The sequence below is a fragment of the Condylura cristata genome, unplaced genomic scaffold (assembly GCF_000260355.1).
Source record: "Condylura cristata isolate star-nosed mole 26May11 unplaced genomic scaffold, ConCri1.0 scaffold00010, whole genome shotgun sequence".
Classification (NCBI taxonomy): domain Eukaryota; kingdom Metazoa; phylum Chordata; class Mammalia; order Eulipotyphla; family Talpidae; genus Condylura; species Condylura cristata.
This window is the reverse complement of record NW_004567111.1, coordinates 58,489,040-58,509,687: the sequence shown is the minus strand read 5'-3', so window position 1 is coordinate 58,509,687 and position 20,648 is coordinate 58,489,040. Positions and strand designations below refer to the sequence as shown.

Sequence of the window (20,648 nt, the reverse complement as noted above, 5' to 3'; positions counted from 1 at the left end):
CCACCAGGGAGGGCCTCTAGATGCTCTTTTACCAACTCTGTTTTCCAATTCCATTTACCACCTTCTAATAAATTGTGCCACTTTTAATTTTGCTTGCTTCTCCCCACTAATAGAAGTCCTTGAACACAAAGATTTTTTTATATGTTTTGGTCACTGATGGATGTACCCACACAAAATCCAAAAGAGCACCTTATATGTTGTAGTTACTCAAAAAATATTGATTGAATGAATAAGGCACTAAAAAATCTTGGCTAACAAGGGAGAAATGATACATTTAATAGAAAGTGCCCTTTTATACAGTAAATTATTCTTTTATAAACAAGAGAAGAATTTGCTCTTTAATTTCATCAGGGACCATAGTAAGGTACAACTATTAATGGTTTTTGTAATGTTATTTTTGTCTTATATAAGAAATTATTAAAATTTGGCTGCTTAAAACAACACACATGAAAAGAATCTGGGGCCTGCTTACAGATGTTCATAAGAGTGTGATCAAGATGTTGGAAGTAGGACCACGTAGAGGGAGGATTTTCCCTGTGGGCAGACTCTCCATAGGCCTACTCACTGCATGGCTATTTGTTTCCCTTTGAGCACCATCATGGAGAACTATCCATACAGAAAAACAGGTCTCTTATTATAACCTGGCCTCAGCAGTCACACAATTCTATCATGTTCTTTTGTCACAGAGGTCATGTGTATATGATGTAGGAGAGCCACTCTACAAATCATCAATAGGGCCATCATTGGAGGCTGCAACATTATTTTTGTCTATAAGATACTAAAAGATAGAAATGTGAAACTTTTTTCCTTCTCTTTCCTTGGCCCCAGGTATATATTTGCCTTGATTCTGTAGAAAACTGTAATCTGTTTAGCCAACATAGTGACACAGATGACAGTGGAGTCAGCTGGGAATCCGAGTTTGAAAGCCTTGATGAAGCCTTGCGGATATTTAATAAGAATATGGAGACATTTCCTCCGCTGACAGATTTTAGGACAGGTATACTACATTTCTGAGTGAAAACATTTTCTTAATAATTCATTGTTTCTAATGAAGTTGGGCTCTTCCTAATGTTAACTGATTGTTTTCATTTAAACTTTTTTTTTTAATTGAGTACCATTGTGTCACACCTTTTCCCAATGTATGTGCCCACACCTCAGCCACCACCAGGGCACCCATAGTCTTCCACCAAGTCCATTGATCTACCTCCACATTTGGTTCTTTACCCTTCTCTAGTAGCTTCAATTCTACAATGAGATTTCTACAATTTTTGTTTTCATTGAGGCAACATTAGTTGCCTCACACTCACCACCAAGGCACCCAGTTTTCCACTCTAGTCCACTGGGAACCCTCCACATGTTGATCTCCAGCATCCCTTCCCTCAATTCTACAAATTTTTAGGGTTTTTTTATCTGACCCTTTGTTTCTCTGCATTCCACATGGGAGACCATGTTAGCTGATATTTTATCACATTCATTTCATATGCATGACTTCTCTGAATCCTCAAGGTACTCTGAAGATCATTTGTATAAGTGAACTAAGAAAAAGTAACTTTCTTTGGATACTTTCACCTACATTGGAAAATTGACTACAGAAAGATGAGTTTTCTAAGCTTTAAGTTTTATCATTACATAAAATATGGCATTACTCCAAGTGACAGTAATTTTAACAACACCTAAACTAATAATTTAGGAATGGGATCATTTTGGAATAAACTAATAATTTTAATGATACACCACCTAAACTAATAATTTTGGAATGGAATTGTGTCCCACCTTATGAGGATAGTTCACATTCTGCTATAATTTTTTTTCTAATTCATTCTTCTTATTAAGTATATGTGAAGCTCCTGTGAGGGAAATACATTTAGTTACTGGTATTAACAATTCCACAGTACCAAGAGTGGTATCTATACATTTTTATCAGTATGCAATATAAGAGATGTAGCTTATTCTTGGATTTTGCACAAATCAAAGGATAAGGAAAACAGCTTATCTGATTTTCCTCAATGAGATTTTAGTTAGCTGTGACCCATGTTTTGGTTGATAAGGAGCACTCGCTATTACCTCTACCTGGAATGTTCTCCCACCAGGCTGTGTAGCAGCCACTGTAGTCTTCCCTGGCCCTATCAAGCAGCACTGCCCCCATTACTCTCCATCCTTCCATTTCCTGTTGTATATTGCACTAGGCAGAGACTTTGGTGTCACCAAAAGTGAGAAAGGCTCCTTGCTCAAGTAGGTGCTAATAAATATTTGTTGAATGAGCAGAATAAGCTCATTATGGACTTTTTTTAGTAAACATTTATAATGTAGAAGAAATAATTCCTGCCTCATTGTGTTCTTAAGGGAGGTCACACAATCTGTGAAGTGTGATAATTAATGGAGCTGTGTACTTTATTATACATTTTTCTTCAATTGAAGTTTTTTCAAGTTTGTATATTTGTAAGTTGATTCATAGGCAAATATGTATATTTAAATAAAGTCACATGAAGATTTTTCTGTGACTATGACAGCTATCACTTTTGAGGTGAAATTTAGTCACTTCTTAAGCTGAAAATGGACTAAAAGAATTTATAGCTGTTTACTGTGCTGACAACTCTACTAGATGAGATATTTTTTACTTTGTATGCTCAACAAATTGCTTACATCTCAAATAAAAATCATGAAATAAAAAAAGTACCTTAGAGTCAAGTACCATTTAAATGCCATTTTCTCACAACTCTACTTTCCCTTGTGGGATGTAGGAGAGCCTATGATAACATAAGGAATGGGAGGGTATAAGTAAAGCAAGATTCAATTTGAGGTATATTCATCTATTCTGAAACTAAGTGTATTAAGAGAAGGTAATGCTATGCTATTTTCATAATTTTACTGAAGCCTAGTATTCATGTACAAACTCTTTTTTAAGTGTTAAGAGTTTTCTTTTAATGAGACATTGGGTTTCAATGATTTAGAGGTAGAGATCACACAAGTGTGTGTGTTACACCCACCACCAAGCAGCCATACTCCTCTTGCACCTTCTTTCCACCATAAACAAACTTTTTATTGTGCCACACCCCACAATAAGAATACAAGCTCAGAACTGGTGGGCTAGCAGTGAAGGGCTTTGTGAACCTGGTATAGTTATGAAAACAACAGCTCAGATAAAAGGTAAGTGCCATAGGAACATAGAGGAAGCAATAAGGAGGAATCGGGGTTTTGTCAAGGTGATTTTGAAAACAGTATATATGTCTATTACAGATTTTTTAAAAAGCAGGGGGGAACACTCTAGATAGAGTCATGGTTCTATTTAGGTAACATTGAGAGTTTATACTAGGAATTGGCTGCAAACAGATTGTGAGAAACCTTATAAACTGCAGCACTAATAACGTCACATTGCAGATGATTGTTGCAGATGCCACTGAAGAATTTTTAAACAAGTAGTGTAATTGAATTTAAAAAAAAATTTATCCCGTGGCTTTATAAAGAATAGATTGGAAGATGATGAAATTAATTGCAGGAAAAATAGGCACTATATTGACATCCTTTGCATAAGATGATGGCCCAAATGAAAACAGATGTGGAGAGTTTAAGAGGTTGGGGCAGTGAAAGGATGGCCTAAGCTAATTAACTGGGAATTGAGAAGCAAGACATAAAAGCAACGTTTATAAAATAGGAACAGAACATAGCAGAAGCCAACCTATCACCATTTGTTGAATGTTTAATTCTAGTTGATAGGCTTATGGTTGCTATTTTCTTTTTTCTTTTCTACATTAAAAACATTTTAAGAAAATAAAAGACAATGCAATTTTCCTTTTTTCCAGAAATGCCTTGCCTTGCAGAATATGATGATGGCCTATGGTATAGAGCAAAAATTGTTTCCATTAAAGAATTTAATCCTCTGGCTGTCTTGGTACAGTTCGTTGATTATGGATCAACTGAAAAGCTGACAACAAACAGGTGGTGGTTTCTTTTTTTAAAGTTAACTTAGCTGAATTAGGAATTTTAGTTTTCATTTTTAATATAGTTATTGGGATTTTGCTTTTAAAAGAGCTTTCAAATGATTATTTTTAAAGATCTTTACATATTAGGAGTTAAGTTTTTAAAATTTGGTAAAATATGTATCACAGAACTTATGGGGCTTAGTCACTTTTAAGTATACAGTTACTCGGGGCTATCACCACTGTTCATATTCAGGATATTTCATAATCCCAAACAGGTTCTATACCCATTTAACAGTAACATTCCATTCCCATTCTTCCAGTTTCTGGTACCTCAGTTCAACTTTACCCATATGATTTGCCTATTTCACGCATACACACACACACACACACACACACACACACACACATATCAAATATATACAAGTAATCTTGCAATATTTATCCTTTTGTGTCTGGCTTCATTTTACTTAAAATAATGTTATCATTGATGTTTTGTTCAATTGTATCATGTACCAGAATCAATGGCTATATGATAATTTTGCCATAAATACACTTTATCCATTCCATGGACATTTGAGTTGTTTCCATCTTTTGTTTATTAAAGCTGCAAGGAACACTGATACACAAATACCTGTTTGAGTCCCTGCTTTCAGTTGTTTTGGATATATAATAGAATTACTGGACCATATGGTAATTCTGTTTAGTGTTTTGAGGAACTGCTGAACTTTTTACACTTTACATTCTCACCAGCAATTCACAAGTGTTCCAATTTCTCTACTTCCTCGACACTTGTCATTTTGGGGTTTTAATGTGTAACATTTTCTTTGTGGAAAAATAAAACATCTTAACTATTTTTAAATATATGTTTCAGTAGTGTTTAATGACACATTATTTTGCAAACAATCTCCAGAACTCTTCATTTTGGAAAACTGAAATTCTGTACACACTACACACTACAGAACCCTCCCTTCATCACATGCCACCCTTCTGCTTTCTGTCTCATTAAATTTGACTATTGTGGTTATCACATATAAGTGGAATCATAAAATACTTAACTTTTTGTGACTGAATCATTTCACTTAACATAATACCTTCACATTTCATCCATATTGTAGTATGTATCAGAATTTTTTCCCTCTTAAACCTGAATAATACTCTATCATTGTACATACTTATTCTTTCATCTACTTTGAATTATACCAATTTTTCGCTATTGTGAAATGCTGTTATAAATATGGGTGTACAGCTGCCTTCAAGACAATTTAAACTCTCGTGTTTTTATTCAGAAGTGAAATTGCTGGATCATATGCTTATTTATTCTAATATTAGTATTTGGAAGAACTGCCAAACTGTTCCATAAAGTTTTGCCATTTTGCATTTTCACCAAGGGTCCAAGAATTCTAATTTCTCTGTATAATCTAGCATTTGTTATTTTCTGGTTTGTGTATATGAGATGTATGCAAGCGTGTGCTTGCACAACAGTGGGAGCAATGGAGAGACAGTAGTGGCCATGAAGTGCTAGCTCAGTGCTAGCTCCCGCATCTTCATTTTGCATTTTCCTGACAATTAGTAGTATGAAGCACCTTTTCATGTTTATTGGCTTACAGATCTTTAAAGAAGGCCTGTTTATAAATGAATATATCCTGAGTTTGCCAATTCTGATTGTACCCTTTGCACATTTTAAATTTTGACATAATCCAATTTATGCTTTTCTGTTGTCTGTGCTTTGGTATTCCAAAAGTTATTGCTAAAGTCAATGTCATAAATTCTATCAATTTAGCACACTTAAAAATATATAGCCTTGGCCCTTCCTAGTGTCGCCGCAGGTTGGAGCGCTGCACTGTGGAGCTAAGCCAAGCAGTGGCAGCTTCAGAGTTCGATCCCTGCCCTGGAGGTGATCCTCACAGTGCAGCAGACCTCTCCTGACCTGCCCCCTGCTCCCCTCAGCAGTGTACTGCCTGTTCTGCTCTCCAGTCTCTTTCTGGTGAATCCTCTTGCAGCCCCTGCACCTCTGGCTATACCCCCATTTCTACATGCATAAATAAATCTTTAAAATATACATATCCATTTTTTGCATGTTTTATAGTTTTAGGTATTAAAGAATCTTACGACACATTCTGAGCTAATTTGAGACTTTCTTTTGTGACAGACTGCGTCAAATTCCTCTTCACCTTATGCAGTATCCAGCCCGAGCCATAAAGGTTCTCTTGGCAGGGTTTAAACCTCCATTAAGAGATTCAGGAAAGACAAGAATACCATATTGTCCCAAATGGAGCATGGAAGCATTATGGGCTATGATAGACTGTCTTCAAGGAAAACAACTTTATGCTTCTTCCATGGTAAATTATTCATTATAATCTTTATTTCAAGGCTCTCTATTCCTGAAGTGTCTGTGCAACTCTAGATGTAAAAATAACTTCAAGCATATAAAGCCATAAATACTGTAGGATTAATTTAAGACTTGCTCAAAATATATCTTAGTTTATATTTAACAAACTTTTTATTAACCCCACAACAGATTGATGTAATTAATGGACTAAGATTATCAAGATGAGTATTCTGTAATCAAGAAATTTCTAAGTCAATGAGGGAAACATGAATCACTAATTAATACAGGGTCAAATGAAATAAGTACTATAAAAGTGATATAGTAATTTGGGGAAGGAGTGCAAGGAAGAATGGTTATTTCTGTCTTGAGATCAGATGATGGTCTTTGAGTTTTGTAGGTACCCAAGTACTTTTTGAATAAGGATGAGGAAGGCCATTTGAGCTGTATCCTAAAAGTTGAGTAGGAAAGATCAGAATGGGAATTGTGATCAAAGTTATAGAAATGCATCAATATGAAACTTCCTTCCTTTAGAGACATAGCAGGTCACAAAGGAGCAGTCCACAGGCAGATCTGGCTGCACCCACATTTGAGTGCAGTGTTTAAAATTGGAAATTTTTACTAAAAGCTTTGGTATTTCTAAACTCTGCTAAGCAAACTAAAAATAGGAATTCCAAGATCTCCCTTCCAAAATAGCAGTCAGCTGGAGTGTATAGCAACAACCCCTCTAGAAGAAAACATTCTTCTATTCACCGTAGTCCACCTATTGTTTTGGGGTCTCTAATAGCACTGGCTGTGCAAAAATTGAGTTTGTTTTTTTTTTTTTTAAGATTTATTCATACAAAACTGGGGTAACAAGCCAGAGGTGTAGGGGTGATGAGAGGCTTCATCAGAGACAGAGTGAGGAGCAGAACAGGCAGATGGGTGAAGTACACTGCTAAGGGGAGCAACGGGTGGGTCAGGAGAGGTCTGCCGCACCTTGTGAATCACCTCAAAGGCCAGGGATCAAACTCTCACTGAAACAGCTGCAGCTAGCTTGCAGTGCTAAGTCCTAACCCATTGTGCCACTAATGACACAATGCTATTAATAAAAAGTGCCATTTGAAAACTTCTGTATCATGCCCCTGTGCAGAGTAGTATAAATAGTTTATATAAGGTTTCTTGAAAGAAGTCAGTGAAAATACAGAGCAAATGTTTTATTCATATTCAAATTTTGTTCAGCTTATACATAAATATATGCTTTATGTTAAGTGAATTTTAGCAAGGAAGATAGTTTGATCCCAGTGGTTCCACTTAGGAAACGTTACATTTGGGGAAGAGTTACATTTTAAATAAAGAAGAAGAATGGGATTTAGCAGAGAGTGAAACCATCAAAAATACCTTTTGCAAGTTTATTATGGATAAATTTAGCATGTTTTCCCTCCTGTCTGATGTCAGCCAAATGTAGGAAGGAAAAGGCAGCAAAGCATTATTGTGTTTTGTTTTTTGATAATTACTTTTCATTTTAGGCTCAGGCACCAGAACAAATAGTGACTTTATATGAAGATAATCAGTATCCAGTTCATATGTCACTAATAGAAATGGGGCTTGCAGACCAAGATGAATAATGTAAGTATTATGACCACCTTCACTCTGTAGTTAGCATTAAGGCATGTGATTAACATAGCAGAGATTAATGCTAATTGTCCAAAATGCATCTTTGGACTTTCCTTGATTTCTCAAAGGAATCACAACAAAATTCAACAGAAATTTCTCTTCTAGATTTTCTTCCTATTCCCTTCTACTTAATAAACACCAATACCAAAGAGGTCCCTTATCTGTAAGAATATTTAGAATAACTGTAATATTTATAGCACCAAAAAGGTATGGGGATAAGCAAAAGTGCAGATGATAATCTAAGCACATGTGGTATGCTATCAAGTGCTATATATCAAGTAGCCAATGTCTTTAAGAGCAAAGTTATTAAAGTTCTTGGGTAACCAGCTGATTTCTTTGTTAATTTTTATTAATGTATATAAATGTAGCAGTGACTTATTAACTATATTTGAACACCAACATTAAGCAAAGGTAAAATGACATGCATTTTGTTTTTCAGGTATACAGTATAGAGCACCTATAGCAACCCAGAAGAATTTTTTGTTACATTTAGACCATTTCAAAGTTAATTTCTTGACTACTCCTGCAGTGGTGCTTCTTTTGTTAACTTTTAGAATTTTTTTTAACTTAGAAATTGGGGAACTTGATAATAAATGTTTCTGAAATATTTTCTTGTTCTACTGTTATTTGTAAACTAAATACCTTAGGGAAAAATATTTTAGTCCATTGTATAATTAATATTTATTCATTTCAAGAAATAAGACATCATCTATAAAATTGTAGGGCCCTATAGTCCTATGAACAATCTGTTGTGAATTTAGTGTTAATCATTCTTATAAACATTATAATGTATGGATGCATTCATAAACAAGGTACTGGGATTTAACAGCACTATACATATTTTTAATCTGAACTTTCACAATTTCTTTCATTTTCTCATTTGTGCTATTTACCCATGTTAATATACTGTTTTATTCACTTTCATCTTATATTCATCTGTAGAATTTATTCTATTGCTAGATATTTATGTTGTTATCAGCTTTTCTCAATTATAAATATTCCTCCTATACACCTGGTGTAGGTGAAGATTTCCTAGTATATTTATTTAGTAGTGGAATTTACTGTTAATGGAGTGTAGTTTCTTCAAAAAAATTGTAACAACTTACTCCACAATCAGTAGTCTGAATTTGTTGCCAATATATAGTATGACAGAATATTATTGGCAAGAATATAACATTTCAAATGAAATATGAAAGGATACATGTTAATATGCATTCACTGGTTTAGCAGAGTTAATCACTTGTTGTTTGTTCACATGCGGTTGTGAACAATTTATCTATTGAGTTCCTTACTGCTTTATGAGAATTATTTGTATGTTCTGGATGTTAATCCTTTGTCAGGAATATATCTTCTCCCACTCTGTGGTTTATCTCTTCTCTTTTTTTGTGGTATTTGGACAAACTTTTCACTCATTATTTTCAGGTTTATGCTTCCTATGTCTTAAAAACCCTCTATTCTACAGTAACTCTTTGTTGTCCTTGAAAAATATTAAGAGTTTTTCATACTTAGTTTTTAAATCACCCAGAATTGATACATGGAGCTTTTATTTTCTGAGTCATTGCCAAGACTTGACATATTATATAGGCTGTAATAATTATATAAATACACATGTTGGTGACTTGCCTTCCTTCTGGCAGCCTACCATCCTACACTGATTTTTTCATGTCACATCTATTCTAAGTATAAATACTTTTATGAGATTATCTGTAAGAATAATACCATTTTACTATTCAGTCTAATTGTACTGATTGTTTTAATTTTCCATTCTATTACAAGAAAATGTAGAACAAAAAAATGCTTTTAATTTTGTTACAACTGAAGATAGTAATATGAGGAGGTTGGTTTGATATTTATTTTCTACACATCTTTATTTTTTGACAGTGTAAGATTTCTCCTACCAGGTATGATCACTATACTTTTGCCACGACCAAAGTGCAAACAGTGCTCAATCACACTCTTCTACCATGTTCTCTGCTACCCCCCTCTACTAGCCTCTCCCCTCCTGATTCTCACATCTGTAGTCTGCTATCAAGAGTGAATCTCACAGTTTGTCTTTTTCAGACTCTTTACTTGGTTTCTCCAGATTCCAAATATAGGTAAAACCATCCAGAACTTATCTTTCTCCTTTTAGCTCACTTTGCCTAGAATAATCCTTCCGGTTCCATCCATATTACCACAAATAACATGAGTTTATCTTTTTTTGATCACTGATTAAGTATATATACCATATCTTCTTGATTACTCATCTGTTCTGGGGCATTTAGGCTGTTTCCACATAGGCATGCAAGTTCCCTTTACAATTTGTATTTTATGATCTTTGGATATATACCTAGTAATGGATTGCTGGGTCATATAGTAAATCCATTTTTAGCCTTTTCAGAAATCCCTGCACTTTTTTTCTAAGGATGGACCAGTATACTTTCTAATCAGCAGTGTTAAGAAATTTTTTCCCGCTAAAACCCTCACCAGCACTTGTGGTTTGTGAAATTTATTATTATTTATACATCACTGTTCATTTTTGTAACTGTATGCTTTCTTCTCTTGGGTGTAGTGCTAATAGAATTACTACCACCAATTCACCCATGCACTATCACCATAGTTCCTTCTTCCCTCCTCTGTTTTGATCCCTCTCCCTCCATCTCCTCTGCAGATGTCTCCGACTTATAGTTGTCTATGAACTTTGGCTTTTGTTTTGGGGAACGTTTAGATTAGTTTCACTTTCACTACTTATAATTGGTCCTTTTGGGGTTTTATTAATGTTTGTTATACTTCCTTGGAAATTGCTATTGGGATTGCACTGAATCTGTAAATTGCTTTAGGAAAAGATGGTAATTTTGACAATGTTTAGTCTTCCAATTCATGAACAAGGTAAATCTTAACATTTGTGTCTTCCTCTATTTTAATAATATTCTATAGTTTTCCTTATAAAGTTCTTCCTACTTTGGTTTAATTTTGCGTGTGAGAGAGACATAAATGGGATGGCTTCTGTAATTTCTTCTAATTCACTATTTGTCTATTGGATGGTAACTGATTTTTCTGTTTATTTTCTATCCTGCCACTTTGATGAACTGGTTTAATATTTCAGTTACTTTTTCTATGGAGTCCTTGGGATTCTCTTGTCATCTGCAAATAATGATAGCTTTGCTTCTCTAATTTTGATTCTGTTTATGGCCTTCTTTATCTAACTGCTCTAAGTAGAACTTATAATACTATGTTAAATAGTAGAATTTAGAGTGGACATCCTTGTCCCAGATCTTAGTGGAAAAGCTTTTAGTATTTTGCCATTGAGAATGACCTAACTGTAGGTTTCTCATATATGGTTTTTATTATGCTATGTTCCATTTATCCCATTTTCCAAACATTTTTATCCTAAATACATGCTGAGTCTTATCAAATGCATTGTCAGTATCTATTGATATGATCGTTTTTTTTTTCCTTCTTTCTGTTGATGTGTTGTGTTACACTGATAGATTTTTGTATGTTGAACTATCATTGTGTTCCTGGTATGAAACCCTTTCAATGCATTTTTTTAATCAGTCTGCTAAGATTTTATTAAGGATTTTTGCAACTGTGCTCATTAGACTAGTGTGTAGTTTTCTTTGTGTTGTCTTTGGTGTTTAGAGTAATGTGGCCTCATGCAATGTGTTTAAAAGAATTCCATCTCAATTTTTTGTAACGAGTCTGAGCAGTATAGATATTAGTTTATCTTCAAGGTAAGAACTTGCTTGTGAAGCTATCTTGTCCTAGACTTTTGTTTTTGTGTGTTTTGAACACTGTTTCAATTTCCTACTTGGAATTGGATTGTTCAAATTTTCTCTTTCTTCCCTATTCGGTCTTAGATGATTGGATAATTCTAAAAATCTGTCCATTTCATCTAGGTTGAATTTGTTTGAATATGAGTATTTATTCAGGTCTCTTATTACCGTCTGACTTTCTACACTGTCTCTTGTAACTTCTTTCATTTTTGATCCTATTTGAGTTTCTATCCTCATTTTTTGTAGCAATCCAACCTAGAAGTTAGTTTTATTTTTTCAAAGAGTCAGCTTTTGGTTTCACTTATCTTTTGGACTTTTATTTCTGCTCTAACTTTTATTATTTCCCTTCTTCTTCTGGTTGTTCTCCTCTTTTTCTAATTTCTTTGATAAGAAACAAGTTGTGTTTAGATTCTTTCTAGTTTCTTAATTTGGGCCTGTGATGGTATATACATCCCTCACAGAACTGTTTTTGCTGTATCTCAAACATTCTATTGTTTCCTCATTATCATTTACCTCAAGATAAGTTTTTTTATTTCACTTTTTATTTCATTATGCCTGTTGTCCTTCAGTAGTGTATTATTCAGTCTCTACTATTAAAGTATCCCCTGTTTATATAGTTCATTTGCAGCTCAGTCCTCTGCTGGTCAGAGAAGATAAGTAGGTATGATTTTTGTCTTCATGAATTTATTAATATTTGTTTTGTGACCCACTATGAGGTCATTCCTGAAGTATGACCTTGTGCACTTGAGAAAATGTGTATTTGGCATTTGGGGGTTATAGTCCCCTGTAAAGGTTTATTAGATACATGTGGTCTAGCTCCTTGTTTATAGTGACTATGTCATTGTCTCATTTACCTATTCATTATGAGACTGAGGTACTGAAATCTCCAACCACATATGTGTTTTCTCCAATGTCTGTTTTAAAATTTGACAGTAGTTTTGTGATGCATTTTTGTGCTACTTCATTTGGTGAGTATATATGTTTGAGTGTTATGTCATCCTGTTACAGTGTTCCCTTGATTATTATAGTGTCTAATCTTATATCTCATTACTTTTATAAACTGGAAGTCTATTTTGTCTGATAAGTATGTGACTGTTTCTGACTTCCTTTTGGTGCCATTTGCTCACTGGATTGTTTTCCATCCCTTTACTTTCAGTCTGTGTTTATCCTTATCTCTGGTGGCAGAGAAAATTGTTTCCTAACCCAACCTTATACTCTGGGTCTTTTTATTGGTGGGCTCAGACGGATTATTGACACTTATATGTCCTTCACTACCATTTTGTTCCTACGTCTGTGGTTTATTTAATTCCTTATTCAGTTCTTTTTGTTCATTCTCCTGTCTAGTTCCTAAGGCTGCTTTTAATATTTCTTAGAGGGAGAGTTTAATAGATGTATACTCTTGCTAAGATTTTTGTCTGAGAAGGTCCTTATTTTTCCATCACACAGGAAAGAAAACATTGCAGAATACTCTGGGCTGGGATATTTTTTCTTGAGGTATTTTGAATGTGTCATTGCATACTCTTCTTGTACTTAATGTTTCTTTAGAAGGATCCAACATTAGTTTAATTGATGTCCTTTTATTGGTCATTCCCTCCCCCCCCAGCTTCATTATTTTTTTGTCTTAAGACTCTTGAAAAATTCACTATATTTTGCTGTAGTTTTTTTATTTAGACAGCTAGTTGTTCTATTTACTTATATTTTAGGTTTAGTTCCTCTTTAAGTTTGGAGAGTTCTCCACTATTTCCCTAAATAAATTCTCAGTTCCCTTCTCTATTTCTCTTCTTTTGGGATTCCTATGATTCTTATATTTCCTTTCCTCATAGTATGAGAAAATCCTGGACTCACTCTTTATTCTTTTTTCTGTTGTTATTCTTTTCTGTCTCCTTTCATCTTTGAGAGTACTCATTAATTCTTCCATTTGAGTTATTCTACTTTCATGGCTTACTCCTGATATTTTGCTTCCATCTGTAAATCTTTCATTTTATTGCTTAAAATTTCAATTTCAACCTTCTGTTCATTGTGTTTCTCATAGTATTCATTTCCTTTTCTAAGTGTACTTTGCATTGTTCCCATTCTTTACCTTTCTTAATCATGGCCATCTTGATATCTGATACGTAGAGAAACTCTTCCATGTATTTGTGGTTTAGTTCTGGGGCTTTGTTTTCTCTCATGGTGTGCTGTTCCCTGGAGTGCTTGCTTGACCATTGATATTTTCTTTCTTTCCATAGCCTGCATTGGGTTTGCTCTGCTGAGGCTGGGGCTTTTGTTGTGTGTGGTCCTGTTCTCCTGCTGTCCTGGGAGTTCACTTAATTGTGGGACAACTAATAGGGTCTTGTAGGATGTGGGTTGATGCTATAGCCTCCCTCAAAGCACTTCCAGGCCTGTTCCAGTAGCTGGGAGGGTTAGGGAGGTGTGTCAAGAGGCTGAGTCATTGGGACCTTACCTTGTTCAGAAGTGGTAGCTCAGGATTGTTTCTGGTGGCCAAGGGTTGCTTAAGATCCATGATATAAGATGCTCAATGCAGCCTATATTGGGGCTTGAATCCGCTCATGCAGCACTGGTGGCTGAGCATTGAATGGGACGCAGTTTCCAGGTGCAGCTGAGGTCCCTCTTGGTATAAAGCTAGGCGCTTATAAGGTCCAAACTTGGGCTTACATCTGCTCCCAAGAAGCTGATGGCCTGAGTTAAAAACAAGGTGCTTAGTGGAAGTGTGAAGCCCAGGTCTGCTAGGAGGCACTGTTGGTTCAGAGATAATGGGATACATTTCTCAGGTGCAGCTGGGAGCCCATGATAAAAAGCTAGATCCTTCAAGCCCCAGTATAGGACTTGTATTTGCTCTCAGGGTGCTAGTGGAATGCACTTCCTGAGTGCAGCTTGGGGCTCAAAGTGAAAAAGTAGGCACTATAAGGCTCGTGTTTACTCAAAGGCACTAATGGCTGAACACTGAATAGAGTAGTATTTTTGACTACAGAAATGTTCTTATCCCCTAAGTAAACATTCTGTACAAGTCCTTGTCCTATGGCTGATGTACTGGTGGAAAATCCATGTGATATTCTAGCTACTGTGTTTATCAGGTTGTAGTAGGTTATAAAGAATACATAAATTTTTTTTTAGATCTATATGGTTTATATAACCAAATAATACCACCTTCCTTAATCATGTGGTTAACCATACAAAGACAGAAAAGGTGAATTTAAAATAAGCTATAAATTTTTATTTTAGAGTTCAAACATAATCTTCCACATGTACAAACACACGGAGTATAAATTCACAGAACCCACATGAATGTATAAGAAAATCAAGTTAGTGTTATTTCATGATTACTCACAAGGATCATTATAATTTTGTATCCATTAAAACATTACCATCCTTGTCTTTAACTCTTACTCGACCAGATGTGTATTTTGTTTCTTGATGACCATTCATATATACAGTTTTAACAGTACCATCTGGATATTCCCGTCTCTTGAACTGGGAAGTATGTAGTTCTCTCTGGCCATTATTAAACTCTATGATTTTGTTGCCATCTCTGTAAATTTAAAATAGAATTTCTTTAATAATGCAAAATGTACTCAAGGAAAACTACGTAAAAGTAGCCTTTTGATTCTGGCAATAATTTCTTCCCTAGAAACACCCCTTGGTTCATTTCCTTGAACAATACTTTTGCAAAATCTCTCCAGTATTTCTGCTGCAGGTGGATAGAATGAATGACTACACTAGCATTTATGTGCCCAAGAAAATCACATTAATGAATTTATGATTTTATAATGAAATACTTAGATTTATATATCCAAGTTATAAAATTAGGAACTATATCCTAAAATAGGGTTTTCAGCTTTTACACTTTTTTTTCCATGAAGTTAAAAGCCTGTTGAGTGCTCTTTATCAGGCTGGAAAAGAAAACTTTGTTCTTGGGGAGGGACATAATCAGACTAAGATTTGTTTTAAAGCAATAGAACAGAAAAACCAACTATAGAAATTACTTCATACTAAGCATATTACTTAGTGTGTGTGTGAGAGAGAGTCAAACCAAACCCTTAAATATAGGTATAATTGCCCTAAAGAAAAAAAGACAAAAAACTCCTCAGTAAAATCTTAGCAAACCAAGGCCCTCCCTGGTGGCGCAGCGGGTTAAAGCACAGCACTAAGAAGCTAAAGCCACTTCAGCAGGAGTTCAATCCCCACCCCGGAGATGACCCACAAGGTGCAGCAGCCCTCTCCTGGCCCACCCGCCACTCCCCTCAGCAGTATACTTTATCAGTTGGCCTGTTCTGCTCCCCACTGTGTCTCTGGCGAATCCTCCCACTGTCCCTGCACACTGGCCTATACCCCTGTTTTGTATGCATAAATAAATAAATTTAAAAAACAAAAGAAAATCTTAGTAAAACAAACCCAACAAAGCATTTAAAAAGGACTATAAACCGGGACCAAATAGGATTTATACCAGGGACAAAGGGATGGTCCATCCAAATCTCAACATAATTCAACATATCAATAAAAAGATTAAACCACATATGGTCAACTGATGCCAAGAAAGCATTTTATAATATTCAACATCTATTTTTGATGAGAATCCTCAACCTGAGGATTTATGAGACATAACATAATAAAAGCCATTCTTTGAAAAACCCAAACTAACATAATTCTCAATGGTGAACAACTGAAAGCTTTCCAGAAAAAAACTGGTACAAAACAAGGATATCTACTCTTATTACTACTCTTGAATACAGAAGTGCAAGTCCTACCTTAAATAATTAGGCAAGGATAGAAAAGGAATCCAAATCAGGAAAGAAGTAAAGCTATCTTTATTTGCAGATAATTAATTCAAAGACGCCTTAAGACTCCTCTTAAAAGCTAATTAAGGGCACTCCCTGGTGGCTCAGCGGGTTAAAGCACAGCACTGAGAAGCTAAAGCCACCTCCACATGAGTTCGATTCCTGCTTGCCCCGGAGGTGACCACATGGTGTGGCAGACCTCTCCTGACCCACCCGCTGCTCCCCTCAGCAGTGTACTTCGTAGATCTGCCTGTTCTGCTCCCTACTCTGTCTCTGGTGAATCTTCTCACCGCCTCTAAACCTCTGGCCTGTACCCCAGTTCTGTATGCACAAATAAATCTTAAAAAAAAAAAAAAAAAGCTAATTAAGCCAATAAAGCCAGTTCAGCAAGCTGGCAGGTTATAGAATACAAAAATTAGTTGCCTTCCTATAAGACAAAGAATGAAAAGAGGAAGAAACTAAGAAAATGATCTCATTTACAATCTCATACATACACACAAAAATATACTTGAGTAAACCTAACAAAGTAGGCAAATGAGATCTACACTAGAGAAAACTATAAAACATTATTAACATAGAAGACACACAAAAAAGATATTCCCTATTCATGGGCTGGGAGAATCAACACTGTCAAAATGATCATCATATAGGATGTCTACTCTTATCACTCACTACTACTGAATGTAGACTTGCAAGTCCTACCTTGAATAATTAGGCAAGGATATAAAAGGAATCCACTTTTCATTCTTTTGTCTATAAGAAGGCAACTGATTTTTGTATTCATTGTATTCCTATCAAAATTTAAGTGGCATTCTTCAAAATGATGTAATAAACATTGCTGAAATTCATATAGAACCATAAGACATGGAAATAGCTAAAGCAATCCATACAAAAAAAAAAGGAATGGCAATTTTATACTTCTTGACTTTAATCTCCTAGGCATCTACCCAAAGAATATAAAAATACAATGCTAAATGCCCCAAACAAATGAGTGGATCAAGAAGATGTGGTGTGTGTGTGCGTGTGTGTGTGTACAATGAAATACTTAACAATCAAAAAAGATACACTTAAGCCTTTGGAACAACATGGATTGAGCTGGAAGGTATAACTTTAGAAAAACAAGCTGTAAGGAGAAAGAAAAATACTGGATGGGGTCCCTTAAATGTGGTTATGTAACAGGGTGGCCCCAGGGAAAGGGAAAGTTTGGGGTGGGACACAGAACGTAGAACATCCCCTTTTCTTGGGGACCACCCTGTTAAGAGTTATAAAGAACCCTAACGTGGGGTCAAAGACAAACTTTAAATCAGTCATTGAATTTGACCATAGAACAAAGAGATATCCAGAAGGGCAGTGGTAAAAACAGGATAGGTAGGGCGAAAGCACAAATGGCAGTTGTGGAGGACAATGAGTGTTTTGTTTGTGGGTGCCCTATGGTGACAACACCTAAGTGGGGAGAAGCTAAACTTCCAAAATCCTAGCAATGATTTAAATCAATGGTAATTCAATAATTTTTTAATAACATGGTCATAATGTAAAGTTAGAAATCAAAGTTAGGGTTCATGATTTGCATCACTCAATATATTTTTTTTCTTTCTATTTTGGCTATTTCTCAAATTTCCTATGAATATAATGGCTTATATCTTGTCAAGTGTTAAAGATAACTCCCTTAGCCCAGGTCACCTAATAAATTATGCAAATCAATGGGACAGGGTCAGCACTCTACAATTGAACAATCCCTCCAGTTGTATTTAATGCATGATTACCAAAATAGTTTTGAATGAACTAATACTTGGGAACCTTGAATGTAGATGATAAAACATTAGCTGAAAGATTTTTTTTTTTTTTTAAAGATTTATCCATTTATTCACTTAGAGCTGGGGTACAGGCCAGAGATGCGGAGGGCGAAGGGACCCACCAGAGGGAGAGGGGAGCAGAACAGGCAGATCTACGAAGTACACCGCTGAGGGGAGCGTTGGGCGGGCCAGGAGAGGTCTGCCACGCCACGTGGTCACCTCCGGGGCAGGCTGGATCGAACTCATGAGGAAGCGGCCTAAGCCTCCCAGTGCTATGCCCCAACCCGCTGCGCCACCAGGGAGGGCCCAAGCTGAAAGATTTTATGAAGATGAATGGGCACAAGTTTTTAACATTTTTTCTACTTTTCATTATAGAAAATTTCTAATGTAAGTGTAACAAATGTAAAACTTTGTAAAATCACTCAAAGGATAGTTTATCTAGTTGAGAACCAGGAAAGTTTCAGACTATGTTAAGGAAAAACACTATCATAACCATACAAAATTCCTATCCTATTTGAATTAATTTTTTTGGTCAGACTTAAGAATTCAGTTAAATGACTCTATGATGTGTTAGTTGTATTCCAGTTAGTCAGCATTAACTGTCACACTCTAGGAGGGAAGGATGAAAACTAAAATCAATATACTGGATTTGACAGAGCACCATAGTTTTAATTAAAAGGCTGAGTATAAGATGTTCTACTGTAAATCAAGTTTCTAACTGGACATCATCAACATGGCAGCAAAGAAATGCTAGGATCAAGTTCTCCCATAAAAACAACTGATAGGGAAAAGTAACAGCAAGTTCCTGGGAGGACCCAACCAAACATATTAGACAAACTGGGCAATAGCAGTGATTTTCACAGACATAGAGAAAAATTGGAATGACAGAAGAAGAGAGGAGAGAACTCTTCTCTCCCCCATCCACAAAGCCAGCCCACATCATCAAGCAGAAAACCAGAAAAGGCCTGGAGACCAGATGCCAGGAGAATAACGAGACATCTGAGAGCTCCAGATAAAGACAAACAGGGCCTCAGCAGAGGCACACAGTGCTGCGTGTGGGTGTGAGCCCCTTTGTTGTGGCGCCTTCCCTCCCTCCCTCATCCTGGGGGACCAATGGGACCATTTAACTGGTTGCACTTACCGCCAGGAAAGACATTGGAGAGCCTCCTAGGCTGTTCCCTACATCAGGGCCTCTTGGTAACCCAAGCCCTCAGAAGCAAGGTGGCCTCAGGAGCCCCATCACCCACCCCAACTACCTCAGAGGCCCAGGAAGAGTGCTGATCCTCCCAAAACCACAGCTGAAGTCCAACCTACATCCTTTGTGCATTTTTAATATTCCCTCTACACAATACACGGGCGATAAGGGAGACAGCTGGTGCTGAGAAGACTATATACTACTTACTCCTGTGACCCTCCCCAGCAGACCATACTAAAACGAAAATGACTAGCTGACTGGGAGCCATCAGAGTTCTGAGAAGCATTTTTCCATCTGTTTGGAATGTCTGTTTTCCTTTCTGTCTTCTCTGTTTTTCATTCCTCTATTTTTCTTTTCTCCCCTTTTCCTTACCATTATTACTCTCTCTTCTTGTCTATTACATTCCTTCATATTCCTCCTCCTCATACCTCTTCCCCCACCCAGCCCTTTTTTTCTTCTCTCACCTTTGTTCCCTTTAGATTTCTGTACCATACTCCTTTTCCCTCTTATCCCTCTATCACTCCTTATTCTCTTTCAATCTTTGTATTCTTCTGAGACACACCTAGCGGGACCTAGAAGTTCAACAGAAAACAAATCCCACTCTGCCTGCAAGCACCACGCAACAGTCTTGGCTTCAGCATGTGTCTGGAGATGCAATGCTCCATAAGAGATCCTCTATTACCACTAGCTAAGATATCAAGTCCCAGACCTATGTAGTGGGGACAGGAAAAGAAGAGGTTCCTGGAGAAAATCACAGCTCAGAACAATACCAACCATGATAGGAGTCCAAATGTGTCCCAAGCCAAAGCTCAGACATGAGGACAGATATTTCATACATCAGCAAGAAAAATCAGAAGTCATGCCTGCCACCACCAGCAGTACAGGGCCACAAAGCACTGAACAAAGCCAAATAGAATAAATAAAAATAGAAATCACCACATAGGCCCTTTTGGGAATAATACACCACAGAAAATAGTCAAATTCCAAATCACAAAAATATGGACACAAAAGAATATCCCCACCCAACAAATAAAGGAAATGGACTAAAAGAAGGCAGTAACATCTATACTTATATCAGACTTTAAAAAGTTAAAAAGAAGGACTTCCGGAAGATGGCGGCAGAGTAAAGACCAGAGATCACCGTGTCCAAGCCTGCATAGGAATTGAGGACTGAAAACGGACTATAGACTCACTTACTACAAGTTTTAACCCAAACGAAAACACCCTG

At 36.2% G+C, this 20,648-nt stretch overlaps 2 protein-coding genes across 2 annotated transcripts in view; one reads left to right on the top strand and one right to left on the bottom strand.

The window, feature by feature from the left end:
* Positions 1–8,392, top strand: part of RNF17 (ring finger protein 17) — a 134,328-nt gene extending 125,936 nt beyond the window's left edge. Inside the window, exons 32-36 of the mRNA XM_012723193.1 lie at positions 829–997; positions 3,801–3,936; positions 6,070–6,259; positions 7,755–7,854; positions 8,342–8,392. Of these exons, the coding sequence (XP_012578647.1) occupies positions 829–997; positions 3,801–3,936; positions 6,070–6,259; positions 7,755–7,853 (594 nt within the window). The 3' untranslated portion in view covers position 7,854; positions 8,342–8,392. The remainder of the gene's footprint in view (positions 1–828; positions 998–3,800; positions 3,937–6,069; positions 6,260–7,754; positions 7,855–8,341) is intronic.
* Positions 8,393–14,886: 6,494 nt separating this feature from the next.
* The window catches only part of CENPJ (centromere protein J), an 80,682-nt gene continuing 74,920 nt past the window's right edge, over positions 14,887–20,648 (bottom strand). Inside the window, exon 16 of the mRNA XM_012723135.1 lies at positions 14,887–15,186. Coding sequence (XP_012578589.1) covers positions 14,994–15,186 — 193 coding nt within the window. The 3' untranslated portion in view covers positions 14,887–14,993. The remainder of the gene's footprint in view (positions 15,187–20,648) is intronic.